The 14,114-nt window shown below is 44.6% G+C and overlaps 1 protein-coding gene across 9 annotated transcripts in view; it reads left to right on the forward strand.

The window, feature by feature from the left end:
- Positions 1 to 14,114, forward strand: part of LOC140485977 (uncharacterized) — a 62,930-nt gene that overhangs the window by 43,491 nt on the left and 5,325 nt on the right. For 7 of the 9 annotated variants that reach the window (XM_072584452.1, XM_072584451.1, XM_072584449.1 and 4 more), the window contains 2 exons: positions 952 to 1,159; positions 5,951 to 6,199. In XM_072584452.1, the coding sequence (XP_072440553.1) occupies positions 952 to 1,159; positions 5,951 to 6,199 (457 nt within the window). The remainder of the gene's footprint in view (positions 1 to 951; positions 1,160 to 5,950; positions 6,200 to 14,114) is intronic. The other 2 variants (XM_072584447.1, XM_072584448.1) reach the window with 2 other exon arrangements.

The raw sequence follows: 14,114 nt of genomic DNA on the forward strand, positions 1-14,114 counted from the left end.
CCACATAACACAATCCCAATTTAGAGTCATAGAGCTGCAGATCATGGAAGCAAATCCTTGGGGCCAATGCACTCCAGATATCCTAAATTAATCTAGTCCCACTTGCCCAATTTGAGTATAGGAGTAGGGAGGTCATGCTGCAGCTGTGCAGGACACTGGTTTGGAATACAGTGTGCAATTCTGGTCTCCTGGCTATAGGAAGGATGTTGCAAAATTTGAAAAGGTTCAGAAAAGATTTACAAGGATGTTGCCAATAGTTGGAGAGTCTGAGCTATTGGGAGAGGCTGCATAGGCTGGGGCTAAATTCCCTCCAGTATCAGGGGTTGAGGGGTAACCTTATAGACATTTATAAAGTCATGAGGGACATAGATAGGGTGAACAGCCAAGGCCTTTTCCCCACTGTAGAAGAGTCCAAAACTAGAGAGCATAGGTTTAAGGTGAGAAGGAAAGAGACTGAAGGATCAACTTTTTCTTGTATGGAATGAGCTGCCAGAGGAAGTGGTGAAGGCTGGTACAATAACTGGATGGCAAACCACCTATCTGCACAAGCTGTTGAGTTACTTGACCATCTAATAATAATTAAAATACATGCATGGCAGCTTAAAAAAGGCATTCAATTTTTAGACCACACTGGTCTTTAGATTGCCAGACTTGAGACACTGTACCTGGACTGTTACTTCAAGGGATTATCATATCACTAAAATAATGTTGTGATTACAGTGTGCATTAAAGCTTGATCTCCCTTCAGCAGGGATTACTTGCTGATCTTGTTACGTTGTACATCAATGTACTGGCCGTGGCAAAGGATGATGTGAAATTCGTTCTTCAAGCAATTGTGTTCAAATCGGTTTCGATATTACTGATCATTTGACTTGTATTTTGAACTGCATCAGAATTTCGGAAGCTGAGAGTTTCATGTTAATCTTATGAGACATTGCTTTTGGCCATTAGGACCTCACCAGTGATAATGGGAAAGTTTCAGCACCGGAAGGAACAATGGTCTGTGTCAATCTGGATTCCGATGGTGAGGATGAGTCTGTTCCTTTCCAAAAACCTGAAGAAGCCAAAGCAACTACTGAGACATTGCGACAGGAATGGCAACAGCAAGACACCCCGACAGCGCTTGAGAACGGTGAACAGAAAACTTTTGAACCAAAAGGTGGAGAGAATCGCTTATTTTAACTTTTATTTTCAGTAGCTGCTTCACAAGCTATTTAAATGTGTTCAAAAGTTTGCGGTGGTGAAAAATATTCAAATTAATAAGGATTTGTACTTTACTAAAATTATCTTTTATACTTAGTCAATTAAAAGCAGACTCCCATCAAGATCTAACTTAAAATGCAATGATTACAAAGAATCACATTTCACCCTAACACTCTCCCATTAGTTCTGACGTTTTTTGCTAAAAGACCAATTATTTTGAACACTGATGTTTTAAGGTCCTGACTTGGAAGGGATGTTGCACAAGCAGTACAAAGAGTTAGAACCGACATCAGTCCAATTTGTAACTATAACTAACAACTTCTTAAAAGTGGTTAACTCTATTAGCCTGAGCAATTTTGTCTGAACATCCTGAAAAAACAAAGGTTTTCAAGTGACCATCAAGGAGTTGTTGAACATTGATTTGCTAATGATAATTTTCTAACCATATGCCTTTTTAAAAGTGAGGATTAGCTTCTGATGCTGTGGCTCCCATCTTAAAAACTTTGCACCCATTGTTTGTTTGATTTTTTTTTTCTCTGATTCAGTATTGTCCACCAATTAGTCTGACTTCTTTTTGTCACCCTCTCTCCAACTCTATTCCTACGTCTCTAACTGGCAACTTTTAGGGTTTGTAGGCTCATAGCTGTTGACCTCACACGCGGGCCATTGAGCCGTGTCGTGTGTGCGCCAGCCAACAAAGAGCTGACTGTGCCAATCTCTTTTCCAGCTCTTGACCCATAATCCTGCAATATCTACTCCAATGTTACAAGAGTTTTTGAGCCAGCCATCCTTTAAGGCATTGACGTTGAGGCTCCCACCATCCTCTGGGTGAAGAGACTTTGCTCAACTCTCCATTGGCTTTTTACCTCTGACTGTAATTCCCTGCCCCTTTTGCTACAGGCCCCAAAATGCTCCCCTGCTTGTCTTCCAACTACCTGGGCATACTTCTGAATATTACGTCCCGAACTGCCCCTTCTGTGTTGGTCCCTCTATGTTTTAGCCAAAATGTAATTCTCAAGGATGCAAGTTTAAGAATTTTGCTCCCTTCCTCTTATCACCAGACACTTTATTTCCTTGGTTGTTGTGGAAATATGTGACTTCAGTGTCAGGGAAGATAGCAGCACTGATTTTCATCCATTCAACACGGCTCTAACATACAGGTAAAATGAACAGGAATGCATCTCAATCATTTTGAGTGCTATTCACATTTTCAGTGGGTTCTAAGGCAGATGTTGGAGATTCCTGCCTGATGCAGGCAAGAATTCTGTCGCTGTGTGTAAAGGATCTGTGAAAGTCCTCCACAGGATTTACTGAGACTAAGATTTCTTGGACACCAAATCCCTGTTCAGGACAACCGTGATCCAGAATCAGCTATAAGTCAGTTAAAAGATGCATTTTACCTAAGAGGAGCCTGTTAGCCAATTTCTAAGAAATCTTTGTTTTTCTTCAATTGCCACTTGGGTTTGTTTGAGTGTTTGTGTCAGTTGTCATTAGTTCTGACTTGTTGAGTGATTGCTGAAATAATTCCTGGGGCCTTAAAGCGATCTTCCAAGGTTCTGTCAGTCCTGCAGATACCTGTCCCAGCAGAGGGAGGCGTTGTTACCCCGTGTTGTTTGTGAAGCACTTCTTCCTAACTAAACCAGTGCCAGCAAACCCTCTGGTGTCGTGAATATCTTATGACCCGTTTTTCTGGGAGTCCTTCCGAAGGAATTGCAGGAATTTTGTCAGGGTCATCGGACAGGAGAATTGCCTGATTGTCTGCACATGTCAGGGTGCTGCCAAACATTTCACCTCTTCCTAGAAGTGACTGTGAGGGCTAGTGTTCTCGGGAGCTGGGCCAACAGAGAGGCAGGACAGAGCAGGGACACCCATGGCTGCCATGCCAGACCAAGCACATGTGGCTGCTTTGGCCTAATAGGAGGAAGTGAGGACTGCTAATGCTGGAGATCAGAGTTGAGAGTGTCATTGCTGGGAAAGCACGGCAGCATGCGAGGAGCAAGAGAATCCACGTTTCAGGCATAAGCCCTTCATCAAAAGCTTTGGCCTAATGTTTGACTCTAGTCTACTCGCACACAGTGGGAGGCTGTGTGACTAGTTTGATTGGCTTTGGTGGCCGTGAGGTTGGAATGCTGTGTTCTATCTGCAGACACGTGCCTCAATGTTGGATTTGCTCCCTTCCTGTCTTGATCTCCTGCTCCGTCGATCTTTGAAGAGCTTAGTGGTTAAACCACCGGCCTTGAAAACCGGGAGTTATGAGCGTGACTGTCACCGGAGTCTGCAGTGCTGTCACTGGTTCATTTGATAGCATGCTTGTCTCCGAGTGCCAGTACAGAGCTCCAATACAAAACTCAAGGTGGGCACTTGCAGTTCCATGTTGTGGGCAGTGCTGCACTGTTGGAGATGTTGTCTTTCAGATGAGATTTTAAACCGTGATTGACATGAAACATTTCATGGCACTGCCTGCAAGGCACTTTGAAAAGTTCTGTGGCCATGAACCGCACTGTATAAACGTGAGACTTTTTTTCCTTTTTCCACTGTGCCTGTTGACTGACTGGATGTACTAGCAGGGGGAGTTGCTAACAGCCGCTACAGCAAGCCTGCAGTTCTTAAAGGGGAGGTCCGCTCCAGCTGGAGCTGCGCAGGATGCAAACCGCAAGGAGAGTGAGTGGTCCCCACAGTTTTCATTGGAAGCTCCAGTCAAAGATGTGGCAAAGGGTAATGGTATCCAGAGAAGCAAGGCAGCTCAGAAAGCAATGGGTTGCTGTAGAAGTCGATGTCAGGAGCCAAGCCCATTGGACTTCAGTACGGTTCCACTGGCAGTTCAGTGAGTTTGTGAGCAGTTGGAAATCATGGGAGGTCCACCTCATAAGACACTAGACACAAGTGACCCTAGGGCCAGGACTGAGCAGGTTTCTGCTCAAGGAGAGCGAGATGATGCACATATTCGTATAAAAACTTTGCTGGCAGCCTACAGAATGCTGATGGGTGAGCACAACAATATGCTTGGCACTTTGGCAGGCCTACAGTCAAAGGCTCTGTTGGAATCCGGCACCAACTCGATACAGGCCTTGGCCCTGAGTTTTGGGAGCCCGTGCTTTCCAGCATTGAAGTGGTGGCTAGCTTTATCGACACACATGTGAACTGGATACCAATACAATGGCTGACAGCCGATGTCTCTGCTTCCATCTGAGCGAAGCTGATTTCACCCAATGTCTGTATGCTGCTGTGGAACCTCAGGCTGGGGTCAGTTTGTTGCTATGCAAACTCAGACCGCTGCCATTGTAGCCTGGGGTTTGCAGCATTTCACAGCAAGCTGCTCTAGCAGATTGTTAGAGTTTGAGGTGTCGGTGTTGAGAATGCGGTGCTGGAAAAGCACAGCAGGTCAGGCAGCATCCGAGGAGCAGGAGAGTCGACATTTCGGGCATACACCTCATTCCTGATGAAAGGCTAATGCCTGAAACGTTGATTCTCCTGCTCCTTGGATGCTGTCTGACCTGTTGTGCTTTTCCAGCACTACACTCTCTCTCTCTACCAGCATCTGCAGTCCTCACTTTCTCCTTTTGAGGTATCAGTCCAGGAGAGTGGTGGTGTGAATCTGCTGTACACTCTTGGGAAGGTGGTATTGACTGCCCCCACAGCCATAGTGCTGCTGAAGCCTTCTTGGTTCAGAGCTGCTTGAGATTGTCCTCCAAGGCAAGATTCATCCATTGCAGGTCCACAGCAACTTTCCACCAGCCAGACTACACCCTCCGGAGTGGCACTGCACTGATGTATTGGAGCTATAGGGAGAGGCTGAATAGGCTGGGGCTGTTTTCCCTGGAGCGTTGGAGGCTGAGGGGTGACCTTATACAGGTTTATAAAATCATGAGGGGCATGGATAGGATAAATAGACAAGGTCTTTTCCCTGGGTTGAGAGAGCCCAGGACTAGAGGGCATCGGCTTAGGGTGAGAGGGGAAAGATTTAAAAGGGACCTAAGGAGTAACTTTTTCACACAGAGGGTGTATGGCATGAGTTGCGAGAGGAAGTGGTTGGGGGTGGTACAATTACAACATTTAAAAGGCATCTGGACAGGTACATGAGTAAGAAGGGTTTAGAGGGATATGGGCCAAGTTCTGGCAAATGGGACTAGATTAATTTAGGATATCTGGTCAGCATGCACAGGTTGGACTATGACAGTCAGAAGATAAGGTTTGGGACTCTTGGTGATTGGCGAATTGGGGTTGAGGACTCTTCATTTGAACTCATTCTACACAAACAGCCCAGGCAGAAAGGGGAGGAATCGCGGCAACAGCCAGAAGAAACAAACCAGCCACCAACCTGAAACTAGTGGGTGTCCCCTTTTGATGCTGCCTGTGGAGGATGGATGGCATTGGGGTGGGAGGTCTGTTCAGCTAGGTGAGATGAAACAGCAGCATTGGCTGCATCATGGAGATCCAGAATGGAAATTCTGGCATCAGATCAGCATTGCATCCTGATTGTAGTCATGATCTACCTGCTCCATTTACTTCTGTTCTTGTTCACACAGCACATTCCAATTGCAAACAGGCAGAATTTTGGAATTTTATAGACACTATTATCACACACTAACAGGGAAACATGTTTCCACTTCCCCACCCTTGATTTCTTGGGTGCATTTGCACCAATTTGTCTCTGTTCAGAAGTTATTTGAGTGCATAATGTTTCAACAAGGCATAGAGATCCAATTGATAATGAGGCCTTCAATGAATTACTGCATTTTGTTTTCAGAAATGGCTCTCCATTTGGCTTTTCTTTGTCTCTCTCCCCCAGCAGAGAGCCTCGGTAACCCAACGCGGCAGGTTCACCTCCCATACTCCGCTGTCTACGTCGCAAAGCAGAAAACCAGACCAGAGCTGGCAGCCCGCTACCTAGTTCGACATTTGTTTCCTGAGGAGGTGCTTGTGAGAAGCAATGTGTATGGAAACCTAGACCGGGGAATAGCTCCTTTAGACTGCAACAAAATCAGCGCTGTCCGAGGTATTTAAAGACAATTGCTGTGATTCACTTTACATGTAACATCCTTTGGTCCAGTGTAAAAATGAATGATCGAAGTCGTTAACTTTCTGAAATTCAGCCAATGGAATCCCAATGTTTGATTCACATCAATGTAAAGGTGGTGGACATTAGGATTGAGCAGGTTCTGTTATGGGCAGGTAACCTCCTCTGTTTATTGTCCAAAGGGCTGACACTGAGAAGTAGCGTCTGTGCTTCCATGAAGCAAATGAGTAATTTCTTTCTCTGCTTCCTGTTAATGCAACCCCCAATTGAAGCCCAAACTCTGTTTAGATATTACCTGCACATAGGCACCACAGTACAATACTTATACAAACAAATTAGCCATTCAATCCAACAAACCTGCTCCATAATTTCTCATAAGGATATTAACCTCAACTCTACATTCCTGCATATCCTCAATATGACACTTCTTTGAGAGAGCTCTTTGCCTCCCAGTGACTATGGTACAAAGGTTGGATTCTTAATCCCCGAGGACTCCTTGCCTGTTTCAGGGAGATATCAGAGATTGGTTCCTTACACAGAGCGGTGGTTGTGTGGAATGCACTGCCAGTGGTTGTCGTAGAATCAGGCATGTTAGCGACATTTAAGTGACTCTTGGATAGGTACATGGAAGATAATGTAACAAAGGATATACACGTCAGTCTGTTCCCAGAGTAGGATAAAAGGCTGGCACAACATCTAGGGCCAAAGAACCTGTACTGTTTTATATTGTAAATTTCAGGACAGTTTTATGCTGTGAATTTGTGACCTCTGGGAAGATTTAAGAAAAACAGGCTAATCTTAAGAGTTTGAGGAGTATTAGCTCTGCCTGTCAGTTGAATTAAACTCTGCCCCTCCCTCAAACTCTCCTTTAAAAACACTGTCATCCAACAATATCATTAATATCTTTAAAAATGATTTTAAAAAAATTAAAATAGAATATTTGCCTCTACTTTCTTCCATGGTAGTATGATCATCATTAAATATGCATTAAGCAGTAAGTAAAAATAATCATTAAACAAATCTGAGCGTATGTATGGCTATTTAATATAGAAAGGAAAACTGGCATTTATATAGTATTCAGACCCTTGGCATCACAGAGTGATCTACATTTAAAGTGCATTTGCTGTTGTAATGTAGGAAACACAGGAGCAAATAGAAGTGGAATAGTTTGCATTTAACAGTGGTGGCATGGTGGCTCAGTGGTTAGCACTGCTACCTCAGAGCGCCAAGGACCTGGATTCAATTCCTACCTCAGGCGACTGTCTGTGTGGAGTTTGCACATTATCCCGTGTCTGCGTGGGTTTCCTCCAGGTGCTCCGGTTTCCTCCCACAGGTGGATTGGCCATACTAAATTGCCCATAGTATGCAGGGATGTATAGATTGCAGCATTACAGGGATGGGATGTGTCTAGGTGGGGTGCCTTAACGAGTCACTGGGCTGAGTGGCCTGATTCCAAACTGCAGGGATTTTATAGAATTATAGAGTCCCTGCAGTGTGGAAACAGGCCCTTCGGCCCAACAAGTCCACACCAACCCTCCAAAGAGTATCCCACTCAAACCCATTCCTCTACATTTATCCCTGACTAACACACCTAATCTGCACATCCCTGAACACCATGGGCAATTTTGCGTGGCCAGTTCACCTAATCTGCACATCTTTGGACTGTGGGAGGAAACTGGAGCACCCGGAGAAAACCCACACAGATACAGGAAGAATGTGCAAACTCCAAATTGCCCAAGGCTAGAATTTAACCTGGGTCCCACCGTGCTGCCCGATAAGTTGAGGGACAGCTGTTGACTTGGACACCAGGGGGCTAGCTTCTCTCATATGAGCCAGCACTGTGGGATCTTTTACACCGACCAGAGGGAGCAGATGTAGACTCCGTTTAATGTCTGATCCAGAAGGCGCAGCAGACTCTCAGTATAACAGTGGCTTGGGCTGGTGTCTCTGGAGTAGGACGTTGAACTTGCTGGTGGGTGTGCAGCTCCTGAGCTACAGCTGACATGTAAATAAAAGGCAGTAGATATAGATGATCATATTTTAATCTGTATGAAAGCACTTATGGAATGAATCTTACAGATATTACAATATGTAAAAAAAGTATGTAGAGCATTGATATAATAAGACCATACGAAATAGGGACAGGAGTGAACTGTTCAGCCCATCAAGCTTGCTCTGCCATTCAATAGGAGCATGGCATATCCAAGATTCCTCATGTCCACTTTCCTGCCTTTTCCCTGCAGCCCTTGATTCCCCCAACTGATCAGGAATCTCTCTATCTCAACCTTACATATACATAAGGGCTCTGTCCCCACAGCTCTCTGTGGCAAGGAATTCCAAAGACTCTCTGAGAGATGAAATTCCTCTTCTCAGTCTGAAATTGGTGCTCTTTTATTCTGAGACTACGCCCTCTGGTCTGAGACCCTCCCATGAGGAGAAACACCCTCTCAGCTTTCACCCTGTCAAACTCTTTAAGAATCCTGTATGTTTCAATGAGATCACCTCTCATTCTCCTAAACTCCCAACCTGTTTAGCCTTGTCTCATAAGACAGTCCTTCCATGCTGGGGGACAAGTGAACCTCCTCTGAACTGCCTCCAATGAAATGATATCATTCCTTAAATAGGGGAACCAAAACTACTCACTGTACTCCAGATGTGGTCTTACCAGGGCCTTGTCCAGCTGCAGTAAGGCTTCCCTATTCTTACACTCCATTGAAATAAGGGCTAACATTCCATTAGCCTTCCCAATTATCTGCTGCCCCAGTGTGCTGGCTTTCTGTGTTTTGTGCACAAGTACCCACTTTGTGTTGCAGCTTTCTGTAGTTTTCCTCCATTTAAGTAATAGTCTGGTTTTGTTTTGTTCTCCCTTCCAAAGTGAACAAGAATGAAATTTGAGCAGGTTCAGGAAGAGCTGACTGATTTGTTGCACCTAGTTACCACCCAGGCAGTGAATGTAAAAGTCACCCCCCTCCCTACTGTACTCTTACAGCGGGATAGTTTGTGGAATACCTTTAGTTCCACAAAGCTAATCCCTCCTTTTTACTATATGGTCCTTCCCTTTAGATTTTGTGGAGGCACATGTTATCTGGGGTTGGGATTATCAATATGGAAAGATGTTTTGCTGTGTATTTTTCCAGCGAGCAAACCTCAATGACCTTCAGCTTGAATTTCATTGGGAAGAGAGCAGAGAGCTCTCTCCAGGCGACAAGCACTGGAACCTTTTTTTTATAAATGCCATTTCGAGCTCAAACTGAAACAGCAGGGTCTGCAGGAATTTGGCGATGTTTATTGAAGGGCTGGCTCCTGCGAAGCAGATCTGTAAATGATTGCTGCACATTGCCAAAGTACATTTAAAATGGATTTCAACCTTTTTTTTTGTTCTGAACCTTTTAGACGGATACTTTTAGATAAGTTATGGTATTGAGAACATTCTGAAAAGGTACAAAATGTGCGAAGTTTTCTCGTCTTAATAAATGGTCAGGAAAATATTCAGGAATCTGAGGCAAAGATGGATAGTACAACAGCACTGAATAACTGATCTAATTGAAAGTTGGGCTGTAGGACCATGTATAAAGACAGTCACCGTCTAAATGGCCTCCTTCTTGCATGAAATCTGTTGGATACTATTTTTACAAAGGTTTCTAAAGCGTCTGTTGGACATGAGACTCCATACTTTTGCTGTGATTTGAGTTATTTCTGGCCACGTTGTTATCTAAATAATCTGGACAAGTGTTTGAGCTAACAAGGTAATGAAGCAAACAGCTGTCAAACTGGAGAACTCTCTCTGAACAGTGATAATAACTAGCTTCTAATTAAGCTCAGGAATTCCTCCTCCCCCCCTTGGACTGCTATCCCACAGCTTCCCCTGAGCATTGTTCTCACTCAGTGCAACGAGCAGCTGCACAGACCCCAGACGACCTGTGAGTGATGTCACACACGATCAGCTGATCATTCTGTGAGATCGTGGTTTTGCCAATGAGCCAACCTCAAATACAATTGCATTACATTCTCTGAATTCATGATTTTTAATATTTTGTTGACATTCCTTTAATTTCTGGTTTTTGGTTCAAACATGGACAAAAGAGCTAAATTTCAGAGGTGATGTGAAAGTGAAGCCCTTGATATCAAGGCAACATTCGACCAGGTGTGGCATTAAGGTATTCCAGCAAAACTGGAATCACTGGGTATCGGGGGCGACTGTCCACTGGTTGGAGTCCTTTCTGGCACGTAGCAGGATGTCGTGGTTGTTGGAGATCAGTCATCTCAGCTCCAGGATATCACTGCAGGAGATCCTCAGGATCCTGGGCCTAACCCATCTTCAGCTGCTCCTTCAATGACCTTCCTTCCATCATAGGGTTAGAAATGGGAATGTTTGCCGATGATTGATTGATTGATTACACAATGTTCAGTACCATTCACGACTCTGCAGATACTGAAGCCGACCATGTTCAAATGCAACATGACCTGGACAATATCCAGGCTTGGGCTGACAAGTGGCAAATGACATTCACACACCACAAATGCCAGGCTGCGCCATCACTAATTGGAGACAATCTAACCACCACCCTTTGACATTTAATGGTGTTACCATCACTAAAACCACCACTGTCACCATCCTGGTGATTACCATTGACCAGAAACTTAATTGGACTTACCCCATAAACACAGTGGTTGCAAGAGCAGGTCAGGAGCTTGGAATACTGCTGCAGGAAATTTGCCTCCTGACTCTCCAAAGCCTGTCCATCATCTAAAAGATACAAGTCAGGAGTGTGATGGAATAGTTCCCTCTTGCCTGGATGGGAGCAACTCCAACACCACGCGAGAAGCTTGACGTCATCCAGAGCAAAGCAGCCAGCTTAACTAGTACCACATCCACAAGCATCCACTCTCTCCACCCCCTCACTAACTCTCAGTAGCAGCAGTGCATACTGCAAAAATTCACCAAAGACCCTTAGACAGCACCTTCCAATTCCATGACCACTTCTATTTAGAAGGACAGGGCAGTAGATTCATGGGAACACATTCCCCTGCAAGTTCCCCTCCAGGCCACTCACTCTGATCATATCGCCGTTCCTTCACTGTTGTTTGGTCAAAATCCTGGAATTCCCTCCCGAAGGGCATTGCAGACAATGAATGCTGGCTAGCCAGCAATGCCCACATCTCTCAAAAAATAAAATTCTCTTCCATCTGAGTGTTATTCACTCCTTATTTGAACATTGACACTAGCAATTTCAGACATTGCTTATTCCCTTTATTTTCCTGATGGATTCTCATATGAAATTTAATTTGGACAATGCTGTTCTGTTTACCTTTTGTTCACTCATGGGACGTGGACTTTGCTGGCTGACCAGCATTTATCGACTAGACTTGGTTGCCCTAGTGACCAAGGTGGTGAGCTTTCTTCTTGAACTGCTGCAGTCCATTTGGTGCAGGTAGACCATCTCATGAGGGAGCAAGTTCCAGGCCTTTGACCCAACCATCTTTGATCGACCTGATCCCTTCCTTGTATCTTTACTTCCAATCTAATTCCTATTTGATATGACCATTGAATAGCATGGACAGCATTAATTTATTTACCTTGCTGTGTATTCTATTTAAAGGAATTGAAGCCAAATTGTTGCTCCTTTCTGAAAGTAGGTTTGAATTCTTCACCTTGAGCTGCGATTCTTCTTTCTGCTTTTTTTTTTGATGATTGTGTCCAAACTACATTTTTATTATCACTAGTCCAACCATCCCAATATACTGTTGGATCCAAAGCATTATTCTGTGGGCCGAATCTTATGTTATTTTGGCTAAGTTTTTTGGAACGTGTTACACTGCAAGGCCAAGTGAGGTTTTTTTTTGTGTGGTATCTTGGCAAACTGTCCTTGTTAACCATCTGTTCCCATCCCTGACATTCAATTGCATCCCCATTTTACCATTCCCAGAATGACTCTACCCTCGGCAGCTGTCCGCTGAATGACCAGCGTGCCTGGTACCCCTGCCAACTTTAACAGGCACTCAGACAAGCAGTGGCGAGCTGAAGCTGCCCCCTGCTGCGTGTGAAAACGTCAGAGAATGGGAACCTGGTGACACTGTTCTCCGAGAATGACCCGGAGGGCCGGGTGGATGGTTGGCACAAAGGAGAGGAGTCCCCTTCCTAGAGGATCAGCAGAGAGGCCACATCACCAGACCCTGGCCAGAGGTTGCCATTCGGGCCTCAGTGGAGCAAAGGAATGACCGACGGTTAGCCTGTTGCAAGATCTGCGCCCACGCGCGCCCCCCCCCCCCCCCATGGAGGGCTGCTGCCCAGCAAAGCGAACTGCCTGGTTGTGTGAGTGCACAGGTTGGCACAGCAAGACAAGGCAAGGATGCTGTGGGCATGCAGGTACGTTTGAAGTGAGTTAGCGCAAAGTGAGCAGCCCTGAGATATAGTGCAGTGCAGCCCAATCCGTGCATTGGGTGGGCTGTCATCGCAACACAAAGCTGCAGCCTCTTATTGCCAATTGCCGGTGCACCCTGCAATACACCACGTGCTTCCTAAGCATCCTGCGGATAAGTCAGAGAAATACTATAATGATCGTGAGAGGTTGCAAAATGTCAAGTGCAAATGTCCACAGGTGAGAGGTATAAGCAGCATGAGTGTTTGTCAGACTGGGCAGCTGAATGTTGATGAGCTGGGTCACGGCATTTAACAAATAGTAATCCACCAGAATTCACTACCTGCCGCTGTGTAGTGAGAGACCCACCTCAATGCTCCGCAACAGACATTACAAATGTAGCGAGCTGCTCCCGCCATCAAGAGAGGCCTCACTGGACTTCTCACCCAATTCTCTGTTAGTAGACGTCACTCCAACCCCGATGAGATTATACCCATTGTCTCTGTTACAGTCGCTGACGGTCATCTGCCATTTTCTATCATACTTCAGATCATTACAGATTTTTTGCCGCATTAGCTTGCCTTCCAGAGCAGTTACAAAGAAGCATGACTGTACCAGTGGCGAAATGTAATGCAGTTAACATTTCCATTGATAGTACAGTGGAGAGAGCAGTTGACAAACAAGGAGCAGCTACTTTGCAGACTGTATTCCTGCTTGCTGCCGAGAGAGGCTGGTTATATCGTGAGGTGCTGTTCAGGAATTTTGGCAAAGCCTTTTTGAACCAGTTCAAGCAGGAGCCCTGTCTGCGAGAGAAAAGTTTAAAATCCCTGAAGGGTAACCAGTTCTGTGAACTGCTAGCTGGTTTCAAAGGCCCAGACAGCTTTCCTCAGTTGGCCGAGATTTTTATAGGCGATGGTTTCAGCTGTCCAGAGCAGGAAACCATGGAATCAGAACAGTCCTGTGGGGAACGAACTGGGTGGTGACTATTGCTCTGACCAGTAAAATGGATTAGAGAAAGGATGTGATCTCATAAATGGACAACGTCCTTTTTCTGGCCGTGCAAACATAAACAAAATATGAGGAGGAATAAAGCATTCCACCCCACGTGACCAGCCTGTTTATGGTTTGAATTTCACATCTCCACGTACCTTGAACTTCACACTCCCATCCAGTTTAAAGTGGATGTTTTTATTTTAGTAAATAATTCACGAGGATTAACCTTTTTTGCTAAACATTTAAAGGCTACTTCACTAAACATTAGGTATTAGGCCAAAATATCTGTCATCTGAAATGTAGCTTTGGCGAATGGGAGTATAGGTAGAAGACTAGATTGTTTTTAAAAAAACAAAGTAAAATGAAAATTTATTAAGTATGGATTGGGAAGTACAAATAGAGAAAAATGCCACAGGGTAACAAGAGTTAGGTGTTTAAATGTTAATTAAATCTGTGTTGAAAGTGTTTGTTCTAGTTACTTAAACTTTTTACATTTGTATTACTGTATTAGAATTTAATGTTTAATATCACATGAGCTCTCC

This window comes from Chiloscyllium punctatum, chromosome 15 (assembly GCF_047496795.1).
Source record: "Chiloscyllium punctatum isolate Juve2018m chromosome 15, sChiPun1.3, whole genome shotgun sequence".
Taxonomy (NCBI): domain Eukaryota; kingdom Metazoa; phylum Chordata; class Chondrichthyes; order Orectolobiformes; family Hemiscylliidae; genus Chiloscyllium; species Chiloscyllium punctatum.